We start from the raw sequence: 18881 nt of genomic DNA, 5'->3' as shown, positions 1-18881 counted from the left end.
TCTGCTTCATTCGTGCCTGTCTCTGTCACTGACTGCTGTTTATCTGACATAACGCATGAGAAGCAGATACGCATGTGGGAATGGTGGGCGGGGAGAACCAGCTCATTTACATTTAAATATGTAAATGTAAATACATTTACATTTAAACTACAAAAACAGCTGTACTCTCCTCACATCCCAAATTGGACATTTTCTGCATTGTATAATAAATAATAAATATGAATTTTGGTTGCCATACCTGACGGATAAATGTCAGTATTTGACGTCAATATGACGTTGGTTTAAGATGTTGGCTCGACGTTGGATTTTAGTCACTTTCCAACACAACCTAAAATCAACCAAATACGTTCACGTTGTTATTAGACGTCAAAATAAAATTGTCCTCAGACTCTGGCGACCTAAATATATCCTAGTATTAACGTCTTATGACTTTGTGTGTCTTCTGGGAAGATATTTTGAGGAATGTTGGAAAAAATCCATAGTAGAAACAATAAATGCTATGGAATCAACGGTTATTTTTCCCAATATACCTCAGTATACTATATCTTCCTTTGTGTTCAACAGAAGAAAGAAACTCAAACAGGTTTAAACAAGTAGAGGATGAGTAAATGGGTCGTTTTTTGGGTGAACTATTCCTTAAAGAATATAACAAAGAATTTATTTTATGAAATTCCCATATTTCATTAGCCTTCAACTTAAATCCTGCTTTAAAATTGGCATTTCATATACTCTTTTACCCCAAAAAAGCTCTCTGTTTTAGTACACTTGATTTTCTCAGTGCCCGCCTTCAACCTCTATCACTTTCACTCTGTAATGTCTCTTCCTATCACACTGAAGCGCTCAGAATGTACCATTCGCCATGCATAAACCACAAGTTGCATCAGTTCAAAATATATGTAGATGTTCAGGTAAATTGCTTGGATGAAAAGCGCTCCACAATCATGCAGATATTCACTAACGCGGTGTCATTTTCCCCCAGTCATTTGCACAGTAATTCATGAATTTTAGCATGCGAGCTGTTCCGCGCACTGAATCATTCATTAGTTCATTGAACTCCGCTTAACACATGAGTCTGGCTAATGACTGTGACACAGTCTCCCCGTAAATGCATGTCTTGGAGTAATTATGACAGTTGGCACTATTTCTGTCTACATCTGCATCTATAAAGCGAATCAGGTATTAAGCTGACTTGTTCGCGTACTTAGTTTCTGCTTTTTGCAGGATAATGTGCATTCAGCCTATAGCCATTCAGCAAGATGGCCAAAAACAGCAGTGGTTTTGTTGGTCTTTTGTAAACAGCTCTTGAGTTATGATATTACTCTGGCTGTAGGAGGAGAGATAGCCTGTTTGGTGCGGGAGTAAATGTAGCTTGCGGTGAGTCATCCGGGCTGTTTGCTCGACATGACTTAATAACTTAATAACTCGGATGGGCTCGGTGATCTGGAAACGATGTGATATGCATATACGACACAAACTGGCTCCGGATCAAAAGACGGCAACATTTCATCAGGAACTACTCCAGTAAGAGCTGGGTGGCACTTACACGACATCCATTTAAAGCTATGAGTCGTAAATAAGCCCACTGATCTGGAAAGAGATGTCACTGTTAGAAGTGAGGTTATTGGTAACATATTAATGAGTGGGCCAAAGTTGTAATGTATTTATATTATCTGACTTTGCTAATTTTTTCCCTTGTTTTATGTTTTGCTTTTGTATTTTACTCTGCTTTTGTTTCGTCTTTTTGTTTTTCTTTTATTTACTTGGGTCTTTTGTTTTTTGTATTTTTGTTTTGCTTTATAATGTTTATTTTTGCTTTTCTTTACTTATTTTTGTGCTTTTCATTTTGTTTTTTGTTTGTTTTGCTTTGGTTTTTGCATTATGTTTGGTTTTGCATTGGTTGGTCTTTTGTTTTGTTTTGCTTTGCTTTTGTGGAATTTTGTGCTATGCTTTTGTTTCGTCTTTTTGTTTTGTTTTTATTTGCTTTTAATGGTTTGTATTTTTGTTTTGCTTTTAAAATGTTTTGGGTTTTTTGTTTGTTTTACTTCAGTCTTTTGTATTATTTTTGTTTTTGCATTGGTTGGTCAGTTGTTTTCCTTTACTTTTTTTATAGGATTTTTTGCAATGCTTTTATTTCAGATGTTTTGTTTTGCTTTGATCTTGTGGTTTTAAGTAAAGACATTTGTCACTGCTTAATGAAAAATAATGGTATGAAGAAGTCATTTGATGTGAGTAACATTTAATGGTTCCAGTATTTTAAAAAAAACATAACAAAAAACAAGTAAAAAACAAAACAGTTCATAGACTGTAAAAACGATTAGTTGACATTACCTTCATATTGTGATGCAGTTCCTAGAGAAACGGAATATTGAATGACACAACAGTGAGTGTGGCTTGTTTTTCTACTGCGAGTTTAATTGGTGCATAAAGTAGGCATTTTATTCAGAAAAAAAATGGGAAAAGGGTTTGGGGAGAGTTATTACAACCTAACAGACACTTTCTTCTCACCATTTCGGTTTGTTGTCAAAACTGACAGTTGGAGCAACATGGTTAAATATGTTAGCCATGCCTAATTCCTAAGATATCATCACCTTAGAATTATATGGTTCTATCTTATATTTTTGTCAAAATTGAGTTATTGACATTCTTATTAATTGACAACTTATATTATGGGATGTTTCTTTTTATAAGTTGTTTACATTTTATTTTAAAAAACAAATGTTACACACATACTGTTTGCTTTGGAATGAAAAAACCTTGAAGCTCAATATCATTCAGAACGCAGAGAGAACCTTATAATTGCAAGGTGACGCTATAAGTAATCTGACAAATTAACCGAAAAAAAGGAAGTGCATTTTCAGATTTTATTTAAAAATTAGAGGGGCAAACATTTGTCTTGACATGCACAGATTAATTGTTCACCACAAAACTAACAATGTGAGTGTTACGTTCCCCTCAACTTTGGCTAGGGGGACACAGGAACGCAACAGAATATTAGTGGAGTTTTGTGTGTGTGTGTGCGTGCGTGCGTGCGTGCGTGCGTGCGTGCGTGCGTGCGTGTGTGTGTGTCAGTCAGCAATGAGGTCACATGAGCAACTTCTCAAAGGACTAAACAAAGAAAATGCAACTTGAATAAAGATTAACAATATTTATTAAAGGATTAAGGGAGGGTTCCAACAAAAAGGCTTCAAGAGGGGGTTCAAGCCAAAACAACAAACAGAGAGAAAGGGAAGAACTGAATAATCTATCAAAGAAAAGAAAAATACGTCAAAAGTACTCTCACTCCCTTACTAACTTAAACAGGAGAAAATGGTTACAAAAAGAAAAATGGCACCCCCTCCCTACTAACCCAATCCCAAATTAACAGAATAAAGAGTGGATAACAAAGTAGTATTGAAAACAAAAATTAACTTACAATCAAAAAGAGTTCGAGGCAAAGGCTATTTGAGATGATCAACAGCATCAACAGAACTTAAACAAATTAAAGCTCCTAATCAACAATTAATGTTTAAAGGATCAAACTAAATATATATATATATATATATATATATATATATATATATATATATATATATATATATATATATATATATAAAGCCTCCACACATACACAAAAACACACTGTTCTAGCGGAGAACTGCTGTTTAAATGCCCACTGCTTTTCTCGTCCTCCAATCACGGAGTGGTTCATAAGTGGCAGCAGGTGACGGTCATTAGCTCCTAGGCTAGCTACTAGGGTGTAGCAGAGAAAGAAAAAACAAAACAGAAGCAAATACGTCCTGGGACGTAACAGTGAGCTAACAAAATCATATGGCTAGTTTTGGTTTCTTAGGGGCCTTAAGTAAACAAACTGTGCATAATTATAAAAGTTAAGTTAAATCAACTTGCTGCTTTTAAGGCAACAGGTTTGCTCACTTTTTTAAAGTAAAGTAACTAATCGCTTTTTACACTGTATGTGATTAGCAGTAGCTCACTTCCTTGATTTGGTGGGATTGTGTTAACATCAGAAGTAAACCATTCTTCCTCCAAGCCACAAGCAAAGCTGCACAAGTGACCCGTGTGCATGTGTGAGTCTATTACAAATGCCAACAGTGGTGCTACGCAAAATCACTTCTGTATCATAATATCTAATCTTGCATATGCACCTGCGTACCATTTATGTGCGTACCTGCTTATAAAGCTAGTTTTTAATGGACAACAGAAAATAAAGATAAGTGTTTTGATTGCCTTTTGAAGATGGTGTAATTACGGCATCTACCCCAGCAGACCCAATGGGCCATGCTAACCATAAATTAAACCAATTAACCATTAACCAATTAAACCTTCAATCTTCATCCAGTCCAGGTTGGATTGTCATGTTGGGCTGGTAGATTATAGCAGTTCCAACTAGAGCAACTGTTAAGTTGAAACATTAAAATCCCAGTGAAATCAAAACAAACATGTTAGCATCAGTATGTTAATCTTAAGGATATCTATAAGCTACACTGAAAAAACCCTTTCATTTATCCAATAAAAAAAATGTAGAATAATGGTTTACATCTAAAATTTATATCTTGACCCAATGAAAAATTAACAGTTTGCCTTAAACCTAATTGTCTATTTTATATAACCTGATACAAAGCAAATTTGTCTTGTTGAAGAAAGTCAATTAATTTAAACAAGAAGATATAGGTTTAATCTAAACAACAATTACCATAAAATGTTCATTCTTCCAATTTAAAAAAAAAAAATAGAGTAATGGTTTCACACCTAAATTTGATCAATTGAGCCAATGAAAAATAAATAATTTGCCTTAAACAAAAATGTTTAAGTCCATGAAAGTACAAAGCATATTGAGCTTCTGTTTAATACGCATGCACTGGCCTGTGTGAGTAACCTTAAAATTTTAAATAATTGGTAAAAACAAATATTTCTTATTTTTTGAAAAATATCTTATTATTGAAAAATAAAGCAAATAATATTAAACTGAAATGAAAGATAATTTTTTAATTGGATGAAGTACTGTTTGAATTTTTTTTCAGTATAGTGTGCTCCAAAACCATGACAAAATTCACATTTAGAAGATATAAACATCCAAAGCTTGTCACTTCTGCCTAAATGGAACAATGCTTTATTTTGACATCACCTCATTCTTCAGTTTCTCATCAGATCTTCTGTCAAATCAAATGCTCTCAAGTATGTGACATGCCCTGCCCCCTTCAAGCCACTTCTCGTTTGACACGCTTGAGCTCAACCACTAGCAAAAACAAAACACTATTGGCTGGTAGATCTTCTCCACAGTAGAGTGACGTTGCGGCTCCCAAAGTATTTTGATTAGGCAATATCTAAACAATAAAAATAGATACAGTGTTTATTTTAACAGCACAAATATATGACACCAATTTTGTGTGATTTAGAAAATCTGGGGTGGAGAGTGACGTCATGGCTCCCGAAATATTTTGATAAGGCAATATCTAAACAATAAAAATAGATACAGGGATTATTTTAACAGCACAAATCAAGCACAAATGAATGACACCAGTTTTGTGTGATTTAGAAAACCTGGGGTGGAGTGTGACGTCATGGCTCCCAAAATATTTTGATAAGGCAATATAAACAATAAAAATAGATACAGTGATTATTTTAACAGCACAAATCAAGCACAAACGAATGACACCAGTTTTGTGTGATTTAGAAAATCTGGGGTGGAGTGTGACGTCATGGCTCCCAAAATATTTTGTTAAGGCAATATCTAAACAATAAAAATAGATACAGGGATTATTTTAACAGCACAAATCAGACACAAACGAATGACACCAGTTTTGTGTGATTTAGAAAACCTGGGGTGGAGTGTGACGTCATGGCTCCCGAAATATTTTGATAAGGCAATATCTAAACAATAAAAATAGATACAGGGATTATTTTAACAGCACAAATCAGACACAAACGAATGACACCAGTTTTGTGTGATTTAGAAAACCTGGGGTGGAGTGTGACGTCATGGCTCCTGAAATATTTTGATAAGGCAATATCTAAACAATAAAAATAGATACAGGGATTATTTTAACAGCACAAATCAGACACAAACGAATGACACCAGTTTTGTGTGATTTAGAAAATCTGGGGTGGAGTGTGACGTCATGGCTCCCGAAATATTTTGATAAGGCAATATCTAAACAATAAAAATAGATACAGGGATTATTTTAACAGCACAAATCAGACACAAACGAATGACACCAGTTTTGTGTGATTTAGAAAACCTGGGGTGGAGTGTGACGTCATGGCTCCTGAAATATTTTGATAAGGCAATATCTAAACAATAAAAATAGATACAGTGATTATTTTAACAGCACAAATCAAGCAAGTGTGACGTCACGGCTCCCAAAATATTTGGTTATATCTAAACAACGAAAATAGATAAAGTGAAAATAGATAAACACAAACCAGCACAAATCAGAAACAAACGAATGACACCAGTTTGGTGCCATTTAGACGAAGTGGGGTGGAGAGTGATGTCACGACTCCTGAAATATTTTGCTTAAATCTAAATAAGGAAAACAGATACGCTGTTTGTTTTAACAGCACAAACCAGCACAAATCGAGCACAAATAACCTGTGCTGATTTGAAGTCATTTCAGCAACATGGGGTGGAAAGTGACGATATTAAATAATGCTTAATATCTCAGACACCCAAACCAGCACAAATGTTCATTTTTCGGCACAAATCAGCACATACGTAGCACAAACAAATGGCATAGTTTTGGAGATTATTTGTTTTTATGGGGTGCCAATTTGACAGAGGTTATGTACCTCCTTGTCTTCATTTTTCAGCTAAAATTACATCACATATTGAAATGCAAAACACTTCATGGGACCTTTAAATTAAGAAACTAGCAGTGAGATACCAGTACTGTTAAAACCAGTCTGGCCGCTGTCATATAAATTACTCTTCAAGCTTTCTGCAGTCGAACCAACATAGTGTGACTAAAGGTCCAGCTCTAACAGGGATCCGGAAGTGTGATGGAGGAAATTCAAATAAGCCTGCTAATAAGACTTCACATACAGTATGTGACGCAAAAGAACTAGTCGGGTTCAGGCAATCTGAATAAGCCAGCACCTAATTAGGACTCAAAGTGCTGCAGCACAGTACTAATTAGCAAAGACTTTCTGGAAGCGTCTTAAAGTAGCATGTGTGCACTTATTAGCGTAAATGAATAGGATGGTGGCTATGTCTACAGTAGTTGACGACTTAAAGAGCTCTATTAGGCTATGCTCTGTTTAATTACCTGTTTTCAATCGTAGGTTTTGAGCTGCATGCTGTGCTGTTTTCTGATTATGTTGTTTGAGGGGCAACATCACTAACTGCACCGCCACATTGACTGAGCTCTAATAAGCTATATGCTCACTGTCGCTTTCCGACACTTGTAAGGAAAAACTGTGGCATTTTCCCCCAGCATGGGTCGAGGTGCTACTACAGATGAAAGCCCTCACTGTTGCTTACAGAGGTCTGTAATGCGGGCACCATTAACCCACAGCAGCAGTTCTCCATTAGAGACGCCCATGAAAAGCCAGCAGCTTTTGTATGTTGTACAGAAGAGAGAAGATAATTGAGCTCAGAGGCAGCAGACGAACAAAAGGCACCGTACTCACCTTATGCCAATCAGCCTGAGGGCAAAGCAAGAGAAAAGACCCCTGAAAACACACAGAACCCCCGTTTCCCACAGTTTGGAGTTGCCAGAAGTGCCGCTTGAATGCCTTGTGTAATAGACATAGAAGAATGATGGGGAGCTAATGAAGTAATCAGAGAGCGAAGGAGGCAGACAGGTGGAAAATAGATTTCAGAGTCACTTTAAAAACAATTTAAGGAGGAAAATGACACATTTTGTTACAGCAATGAAGCTAGAAGAGTGAAATCTGTAAATCAGTAGTATGGCACAATAAGCATTTAGTGAGAATTTGAAAAGCAGCTTTTTGCACACACACATATATATATACCCCAGTTAAATTGCTCAAATATTTTGGATAATATCTTTATGCTGTTCTATACATATATATCGGTAATAAGTCATGTGACCAAAAAGGACCCAGTTGGGTCTACCACCACAATCACTAAACCTCAGATCTACATTTTGAATGATGCTAATTCGTCATTCTTCGTCACATCAGTTAATTATTAATTGAAATGTTGTATGTTAATTATCCACGATTCACGCATATTATTTCAGTTCTTCCTGAATCTTGGAGGTGTGATTATTTAGCGTGTGATGACAGCTCTACTTCCTATATATTCCATCATTATGATTTTAATGGAAGGCTTTCAGATAATCAGATTACTCCATTTCCAAATGTTTATCTGGACATTAAGATCCCAATAGACCACATAATCTTATTCGTTATGAAAAAGCAAACCTGTTAAGTGTATCATATGTATTTACTACCATCTGTTGCCATAGCAACTCTGGAGAAATGTGCTTTCCATATGTTACAATTACATTTTATGTAATTGTCATATAACAATAATATAATCATATAATCATAAAGTCATATAATCATAACTTACCAGATCCATAAAGCAGTAATGCCACAACATATCTAACTCCACATATCTGTGTAATAAACTGTGCTGAAAAGACAATATAAAGTGGTACACATATTATTTCTTGACTTATATAATAATCTACAATATTTATGCATAATTGCATCTACAAAAAAAAAGGTGACAATATATATGGCATGATTGCAGTCCCGTTGAGATGATAGGTTTATCAATATTTTATTGACTTTATTTTTTAGTTTCATTTCATGTAATTTCATTTCATGTAATTGTGTTTTGTCACCTTTCAATAGCCCCTTTCACACAGTAATACCAGTAAATATCCTGAAAATTTCCAGAATTACTTTACCAGTAAATTCATAAAAAGGTGTTCATACAGGCACGGATGTTCCGTAATTTTTCTAGAAAGGACCATTCACACATCCATTCCAAAATACCGGTAAATTCTGACATCATCAACCAGAAATGAGCTGTAAACGGCTGCACTTGTATTTGTAAACATAAAATGGGTCAGGTTTTTCTTGATGGTTTCACTTTTATTTAAAGCTTTAGCATTCATGTAGCTGCTTTGTAAGACATCCAAAGGCAGAAACACGAAGCGCAGCTAAATGTTTATAGACTTGACTACATCACAAAACATTAAAAACAAAAAAATGCAAAAATTAGCTTAGAGCAGTTTAAGGAACACAATTTAACCAGACATACATTTTTTAAAAATCATAGTCATACTCATAATACAATACCTTTAGTTAAATACTGGGAAAAGGTAAATGTTGTAAATGTTTCATTGGCAACTAGATTAAATTAATTTATATATATATATATATATATATATATATATATATATATATATATATATATATATATATATATATATATATATATATATATATATATATATATATATATATATATATATATATATATATATATTCATGGTTTCAATGTTAGTTTTAGTTAACTAAATTTTAGTTAATAACCCTCATCCAGGAATAGTTCCGCTGAGAGTGTATTTGAAAAATTAGAAAGACCGGATGATAATAAAATCTTTTATCAGCTCAAATAATCAGACTCTCTACAGGAACACATTAATAATGAGCTAAATTATAATTAGACTTGTTAATATTTTAAAATATCATCAGATTGGATTAATGATATTTTTTGGCTTGCAAATGAACTTTTTTTTCCCATCTAATGAGAAATCTGAGACATACAGTCAAATGCAAATCTCGTTGGCAGGTACAGCGTGTGTATGATAATTCAGAACTGATTAATACCAGCAAACTTCTCCAAATGAGATCTGAGACTTTCTCAGAGCTCAAACCAGCTGTGACTGTATTTATTTTCAGCCCAGCAAGAAATTATCACTAAAACTGGCTACAAGGGATAGACCTTCCATCATAACATGAAAAGACCTAAGATATAAAATCTGATTTACATGACAGTTATTATTCAGAATAATTAGACTATATTTTAAAGTAGCATTTGTTTCATTCAAAAATACTGAATAAAAAAAAACAGTAATTCTATAAAATAACATAATTTTAAAAATGTACTATTGTTTCTTTACAAAAACGCGGTGGTTTTAGGTATTGATAAGAATTATATATATCAACTTTGAGAATAGATTAACTGCAATATTTTTTTATCGCGTGATAAGAGTCTCGCGTTAACGCAGCACATTAACTTAATGAGTGGTGGGCCATTATCAGCGTTAACGTGCTGCGTTAATGTGAGACTCTTATCGCACGGTAAAAAAATATCGCCGTTAATCTATTCTCAAAGTTAAGTTGGGAGCTGGGTCTATTCTACCCTAGCTATAATGACTTTCACCTTGATACTTGATAACACGGATGTATATCTGACCGGTGAGCTGTCTGACAAAAAAGTGCCCTTCTGAATCAAATCAGCAGGATGCCCTTCTGGATCTTTCACTTACTCCGGCAGTTTCACATTCACCCATGAACATTTCATTCTTGCCCCCGTGACAAACTGATGTATTAGACGCAAATAAAGAGTAAGGACTGGTGGAAGAGTGTTATGGAATTTAATAACGCACGCCAAATGGAAAGATAAAACTTCCGCATTTTGCAGTGTGTGTGTTTGTGTATGTGTGTGTGCGGTCCTTTACTGACAGTCATGTGTGTGGATCTTGTTGGAAAATATGGCGAAAAGTCCTACATGACGGTAATAGTTTGATTGCGGTGTTTACTTCAATAATGCCACTAATATATGCAAACTCCACATGTCTTAATTCAATTTCTGTTTAGTTCAGTTATGACTTTAGTCATCAAAAATCACTGTTTCGAGCTTATGTAGGCCTACAGTTTAAAATTCATGTTTACCTCAATAATAATAATCACCAATTATCATAGTAGAACAGTTTCTCAAGCAGTTTGTGATTCATTTTGGAAACAGGAGATGAGCCCCTGGTCTAATGCACCACCTGGCTTGAGAAACCCGTTCTCAAAGCCTTACTTTTAGTAATTATTCGGGTAGCACACATATTCTATATTCTGAATGCCTTTGGCAGAATTTTAATCTAGATTAATTTCAAGATTACAGTGAGATTAATCTAGACCTATAATTTATATATATATATATATATATTTCAATCATTTCTAAAGGATTATATAGAAAATAAAACCTTCTTATTTCGTGTCAGAGTTACTGTAATTACAAATATATAGTTTGTGACTATGTGGAATTTAGTTTGTGCAGCAAAATTTCTACAAACATGCTTACAATGTAGTATTTCATGCTTGCATATTGTAATTGAATGGCATCAATATGCTAGTTCATAATAATAGCACAATAAAACGTTAACCATTTGTCAAAATATGCTAGAAACTGGCAATCAATGTGTTACAAAAATTATAAAATAAATAAAATTCATGCTATTTACACCTTAAGACATGCCTCGGCCATGCTAGCATTGTTCTAAAATATGCTAACAATGCGGTAATGCTTTCAACATTCTAAAACATATTAGCAATAAGCTAAACATGTTATAAAGATTCTATGATTGGATATTACTGTTACTAAAACTATAATAAAGATAACATGATAAAACATGAGTAATTTGCTCATTTGTGTTAACATGTTCAGTTATTATGGTTACAGGCTGGTAGTGCTACAACTTGCTAACCGCATGCTAAATGTTGCATCATACCTGATTTGTCATGCTAAAACAAGATAGCAACATTTTACTAGCATGCTCAAGCATGTTAGCCAGTGTACTAATATTAAACCGAAACATGCCAACCACGCAATAAATAATGCAGAAACATGTTCAATTTTGTTGGATCATTCATGGTTTGTCAGGCTCAAATATGCTCAAACATGCTAGCCATGTTATTGTTGTTCTAAAACCTGCTAAACAGAGTGCCAAAATTTGATGCGCAATATTGTAAATCATGGTTGCAATGAGATTGTATGTGCAATAAACATACTAACAACATGATAGAACATTCTAGCTAAATCATGCTAGCAATGTATTTAAATATGCTAGTAACATGCTTGCATATTCAGCATGCTATGTTCTGAACTCCCAGATTCCAGATGTGTACTGTGGATGTTTGTAATTCAGTACTTAAAAACATGGGCTGATTTTGTGAAAGACCATTAAATTGAACTGCCAGTCTTAATCCAACAAATAGATGGACCAGAACTTTAGGCAGGCATGGAATTGGCAAGCCATCAGTTCATTGGAAAGATTAAACATTTAAACATGCCAACTCTTCAGGCTGAGCATTAGAACTTGAGCAAAAGCACAGACTATCCGAGCAATCGGAGGTGAAAGTGCGAGAAACCCCCCACCATCCAAGAGCCCAGCGGAGCGTTCAGTCTGCTAGGGGATTTGCTCTCCTTCACGAACCAAATGTAACCATTTCTGGCAGCTCGTCTGATCTTCCTCTGTGCCGGACAGAGTGGAAATGTCGATCGATAAGGCTCAAGACATGTTTTGTCTGGAAAATTCTCTGTTCTGCAATCTGTTTGGTTTTTTTTTGGCAGTGTGTGTGTGTGTTGCATATGTGTGTGGTCTGTAGGGGTGACCAAGCCAGAAATCCATTAGGCTTTGCTACCATCCAGTGCTCTAGCTGCCGTTCCTACAGGGCTATATTGAGTTTCCACTCACGACAACAGCACTTAAAACATAAGCTTTGGAATATTTATGAGGGTATTACATCGTTCTAGTGTTGGAATTCTGACGAAACATGCAGTTGGGCACTAACTGAATGACTAGACATCATTCAAAGGGGACATGACTTGCAAAACCGGATATTTAGTGACACTTTACAGCAAGATTCCATCTGTGAACTACATCAGTTAACATGAATGAATACATAATGATGAATAATACATCTAAGACCACCGATATCTTGTGCATCACTACTGATAGCTGCTAGTTGACATGCACTTGTCACTGTGTTGTACAGTCAACAAATGGTCTAAAGCAGGCCATCAAAATATCATACATTCCTTTTAATGATTAATAATCTTTGTTTACATTGGTTAAACATACAACTCATTGTTCAATTCGTAACTTTTTGATTTAGTGGCTAATTTGTACTCGAATGATTTCATATGATTTTATTCATTCATTCATTTTTTTTGGCTTAGTCCCTTTATTGCCCTTACAGCCACAACCCAACTCTAGGAAACACCCACACACTCACAAACAGCCAATTTAGCTTATTCAATTCACCTAGAGCATGTCTTTGGACTGTGGGGGAAACTGGAGCACCCGGAGGAAACCTACGCAAACATGGGGAGAACATGCAGACTCCACACAGAAATGCCAAGTGACCCACCCAGGACTCGAACCAGCAACCTTCTTGCCCTCATATGATTTTATTTTAGTAAGATTTGCTCATTCCCCAATGTAGTGTAGGGTTAGAGGAGGAGTTTGGGCTCATGGCTCAGTTTAACAATAATGCGTTTTAATATGAATTCAATTGTGTAAATTTGTACAAATTAGTCATTTTGCTGACAGAGTGTAAAATAGTTACATTGATAATGTTAATAATGATGCTGCATTATTTGAGTGTACTTTACTGTTCCAGTGAGCATGTGTATTTCATATATATATATATATATATATATATATATATATATATATATATATATATATATATATATATATATATATATATTTACTACCTGACGAAAGTATTGTCATTCTAGTAGATCATTTGGAAAAGTGGCAGAAGGTAGATTTTTCCGGTGAATAATCCGTTGAACTGCATCCCAATCATCACAAATACAGCAGAAACCTACTGGTACCCCCATGGACCCAAGATTCTCACAGAAATCAGTCAAGGTTGGTGAAGGATAAATCATGGTTTGAAGTTATATTCAGTATGGGGGTGTGCAAGAGATCTGCAGAGTGGATAGCAACATCAACAGACCGGGGGTATCAAGACATTTGTGGATTGGCCAGACCAGTAACCAGACATGAACATTATTGAGCATGTCTGGGGTAAGATGAAGGAGGAGGCATTGAAGATGAATCCAAAGAATCTTTATGAACTCTGGGAGTCCTGGAAGAACGCTTTCTTTGCCATTCCAGATGACTTTATTAATAAGTTATTTGAGTCATTGCAGAGATGTATGGATGCAGTCCTCCAAGCTCATGGGAGTCATACATAATATGAATTATTTTTCCACTGCACCATGACTTTATATTCTATACTGTACATTTTTTTCTGTTAAGTGAAAGACTTTTGTCCAAGCAAAGTCAGTCCTTACTGCACGAGGCATGATCATATTTTATTTTGGTAAAATAAGTGTAATCTAGAGGCCTTTACCTAAGAAAGCTTGTCTAACATTATGACAGATAGTAAATGTAGTATATAATAAATGTAAGTGTAGTGTAGTATATATCTTCATATTCATAGAGTACGTTTCACCTTTTCTAAGAGCTACAAGTCAGATTTCAAAGAAATTCCTTCATCTTATGAGATAAAAGAGCTTGATGTACACATACCTTGAGGACCTACATCATTTTCTCTAGTTCGTACTAAGAAGTACATTTACAAAACTGAATTTATGCAATTTTCAGATGATGAATGGATCAACACATGAGCGCCCACGTCAGTGAGCCCTATTGGGTGATGTAGTCAGATGAAAACAGGATGAATATTTTCCTAAACACCACATAAACGAGCGATAAGACTAAAATGATTGCCAAGATTGTGCTGCTTCTGGCTGTATGTGGCTGTACTATCATTCTGAAGTATCCCAGTGTTTGGAAAAAGTGCCTGGAGTTTATTTTTAACAGTGTTCCTGATCTTTTCAGTGTGAACAGTTTGAGCAGCACATTTTGTGCAGCAAGATTGGCTTTGTAAACGGGCTGCTTTGACAGGTTGAAAAAACAGGTTATATAAAAAGATTTAATGTGTGTAGGGTATTTGACTGCCAAGCCAAAGTACACATTTATTATAACATATAGACCATGAACATACATTTCACCAATACAAGCAGTTGTTTTTATTTGTTATTAGTTTTGAGTCATAAATAAAAAGAAAGTGGTTGATTGGTTAAGAATGGCATTTACCACACTCGCAGTGTCAGATTGAGCTCCATTTTCCCTCACAACGAATCTTAAAACTTTTCTGTAATAAAGGTCTTTGCACTCAAACATGTCAAAATGTCATCCCTGATTGAGAGTCTGACAATCCCTGTATGGTGAAGCTATGATAACGAACACTCTGTACCCATGTTTCATGGATCATCTCACTTTTTGAGGCATTTGTCTTGAATCATCATGAACACTCCACATGCAACAGCTTCGTTTCCATCCATTTATTTGTTTAGTGTTTTTTACAGGTTTATTCTGAAAACATAGCCCTCTATATGTTTCTTCAGATCACAAATTATGTAGCCAGAAGTACGTATGGCTGCTTTTCATCTTTAAAACTAATGCTACGGGGTGGTATGACGTCATTCCTTTTCGCACTTACCAGCTGAACGTTTACCTCCATGTGAACAGCTTTCCTGCTGTTACCAGTTTGTCCAGTTAGCTCGCTATGTAGGTTGGCGAACTTTGAGACACAGAGAGGAGCTGACCACCACGATAGGGTTCGAGTCTGGTGAAGAATGGTTCCAGAAGGCGGGAAGACAAAAACAGAAGCCAAAAAATAAAATAGACAAGTAAATAACAGGGCGAGAATGAGGTAAAATCTGAAAACGGGGTAAAAATCAGGTAAGGGGTTTTCTTTTTTTGGATTGCTTTTGAAAATTGCCAGTTGGGTTTAGGGAAGTGGGTGGGTGGGCAGGCCAATCGGTGCTTTTGGAAACACTATTGGTTGGCTTTAGGGAAGATGGATCGGTCAGTCAGTTGTTTAGTCGGTTAGTCAGTCAGTCAGCTTACAGCGGCCTCTAGTGGATTTCCATGAGAACAGCAGGCGCAAATGGCACTCGCAAGAGAAATTTGAAATCTCAAAAAGCATACACATCGGCCTCTAGTGGATTTGCAAAAACCAAAAACACATAGCTCCTGTAAATTTTGGGTGCTCTCCATAAATGTATGTAGAGGTACGTTTTCGGAATGAGTCTGGGTTGTTGTTTTTTTTGCAAAAAAAAATACAAAATAAATACATAAATAGAGGATACTAAAATAAACTACAAAGGGAAAACAGGTGTAAAATAAATTAATTCACCAAAAAAAATCATGTGAATCATGTTAAATAACAAGACTAAACAATCTCAATGCACATACCATTTCCAATTTTTAAGTAGTTCTGAAATGCCTGAGCGAGGGAAAAAGCAGGCGCAGCCAGCTCTTTTCTGCCCAAACTTATTGTGCAGATCTGCAATCTAAATGCCAGACTCTTGAGATGTAATATAATAATTTAGCTTGTTGTATTCATATTTGTGGAAAGCTTGCACATACTTATTATCCTGTCATGAAAATTCACCTTTATTTCTACAGTACTTACAATTTAAATTGTGTCAAATGTGCTTTGAAGGATAAATGTAAAATGACAAAAGGCAGATGTTCTGCCTGCATGAGTGTATTTGAGAGATACTTAACATGTTATTACAGTGTACTTATCAAAGAGAATACTGGTAAATACATGGATTGTGTTTAAGCTTGGCGGTATGTTTAGGGATTGTATCTAGTTACTACCCAGTTTATGAAGTTTATGTTCATGATTATAATAAGTAATATTTGAATAATATATGCAATACAGGACAGTAAAATACCATGTAGGTCAGCTTATGCTTAGGTAACTTATGACCTTAGGCTAACAGGCTAATGCATCTACGTGTTCACACATATTGTAAAGTTAATCATAATTGGGTTAAAAACATGCATGTACATGAATGTGAATTGTCTTAATACATAGTACAAATCTTATTAAAAAATAAATAAAATATATAACATAATAATAATTATCATAGCAACAAAAACAATAGCTATCAATATAGTAAAGCCTTGTTCTGCCTACCACGTGGGCATTTCCATAAATATGTGATATCACATTAAATCTATTGATCATTTTACCAAGAAGTGATTTATTCCAGAAGTGTGCTTATTCTATTAGCTAGGATGGAAACATAGCTTGTGTTTGCAATTAAGCGTTGACAACAGGGGTCAAATCCATATGCAGCTTTAGTAAAGAGTAGTCTGGCAGGCAAGAGTAATACAGGAGCAAACAATAGCATAAAGGTAGTCCAAAAGAATAGTCATAGTAACATGCGAAGGGGTCGAGGCATGCAGCAAAACAAACATAAACAGTAAAACAAACAAGGGGTAAAAACACTGCAAGACAATACAGGAGAACGCTTAGTAATGTTGCTTCTGATAACAAAACTCAGCAAAGATGTGTGTGGTGTGTATATCGTCCTTGTAATCAGTCATGATAAGCTTCAGCTGTAATCAAGAGATTACCTGAAACTGGTGTGTGATGGGATATATAGTTGGGTTCAGTGGTAGATGTGATGTGTAGAGGGCCCTGTAGTGTGTCTGGTAGGCACTCAACTTGGTGACTGTGAAAGTGTCACTTTAAAGACACTATTTAGCAAATAATATCCCTCAGTCTCACAATTTCCAGTGAAAATAGAAGATATCTTCTATTAATCTTCTATAAAGGCCCGTTTTCACCAAGAATAACTGTAAAGTGTGTTCTACAGTTAACTATACCAATAACTATATTAGCATCTACACCAAAGGACAATACCATTCTGTTTATCACAAGAGCACACTTGCACAAACTGCTCTGTCTCTTTAATTGTCTTGTTTTAATTATCCTCAGTGTGAACAAGCCTTAAGTGTTTCATCACCCCTCCATATCACACTTGGATTCCTGCTGTGCATCATGTGTCTGGTTCCCATTAGCACGTTGCGCTAAATCCAGTTGTGCTTCTCTTTAAACTGATCTCTCTCCTGTGTCTCTGAACTGTAGCTGTCAAATGGGAGCCTAATGCGCTGTTAACTCTGTTTGCAGGTGTCGTTTTTCCTGTTTATTGTGTTTGTGGTCTACACCATGCTGCCGTTCTCCATGAGGGATGCCGTCATTGCTAGTGTCCTCACTTCATCCTCCCACACGCTAGTGCTCAGCATCTGCCTCTCCAACACTAGCGACCACATGGAGGCCCTCGTCTGGCAGGTAAGTCTATGTGTGTGTGTGTGTGTGTGTGTGTGTGTGTGTGTGCGTGTGTGCATGTGTGCGACGTTACAGCTGATTTTGTTCACTCAAACTGTGTGGGCTGGGAAAGGAACAGCTAGTATCTAAGAATAAATGGTGACGGTCTTTGATCACCAGAATGACACAAAGAGACCAGAGAAATTGTCCTATAAAAGTTGTCTGTGTGTGTTAGAGAATGGGAGTTGAATGGAGTGAGGGAATGTGGAAGGATGTTTCTACTCTGTTTCCTGTACGGTTTGTTCAATGGTGTTTCACCGTGACCTGTGTGGCTGTGCTGCCACAGCAAAGCACATTTCCCAGAATCCTCCACTGTCAGCCTGCTTGGCTCATCATATATGGCTTTCCGCTTCTGCTTTCCCTCTACAAAAAAAAAAAAAAAAAAACTGCCAAAGTCAGTTCTTTTCACTTAAAATTATTGTTGTATTTCTTTTTTTTTTATAATAATTTTTTTTGGGGGGGATACCTTTAATCTGAAAGGACAGTGAAGGAAAGGTTTGGGAGCAGAGAGAGGGGACAGACATGCAGACATGCATAGAGAGACACGCAGAGAGAGTCACTGCACGCGCTTCTGAAGATTGAGGCTGTTTACAGGGATTTGACTGATAAATATGAATTTGTAGCTAAATTGTTAGCGGTGCCAAAGAGTATTTCCTGTTGTTTACATCCTTGTTTACGTCCCCACTACAACATACCGT

At 35.8% G+C, this 18881-nt stretch overlaps 1 protein-coding gene across 1 annotated transcript in view; it reads left to right on the top strand.

Annotated features, from left to right (window-relative positions):
• adcy2b (adenylate cyclase 2b (brain)) overlaps positions 1-18881 on the top strand; it is a 149484-nt gene that overhangs the window by 29396 nt on the left and 101207 nt on the right. The window contains 1 exon segment of the mRNA XM_056479831.1: positions 17986-18147. Within this exon segment, the coding sequence (XP_056335806.1) occupies positions 17986-18147 (162 nt within the window).

The sequence above is a fragment of the Danio aesculapii genome, chromosome 19 (assembly GCF_903798145.1).
Source record: "Danio aesculapii chromosome 19, fDanAes4.1, whole genome shotgun sequence".
Lineage (NCBI taxonomy): Eukaryota > Metazoa > Chordata > Actinopteri > Cypriniformes > Danionidae > Danio > Danio aesculapii.
This window is presented reverse-complemented; position numbering and strand designations above follow the sequence as displayed.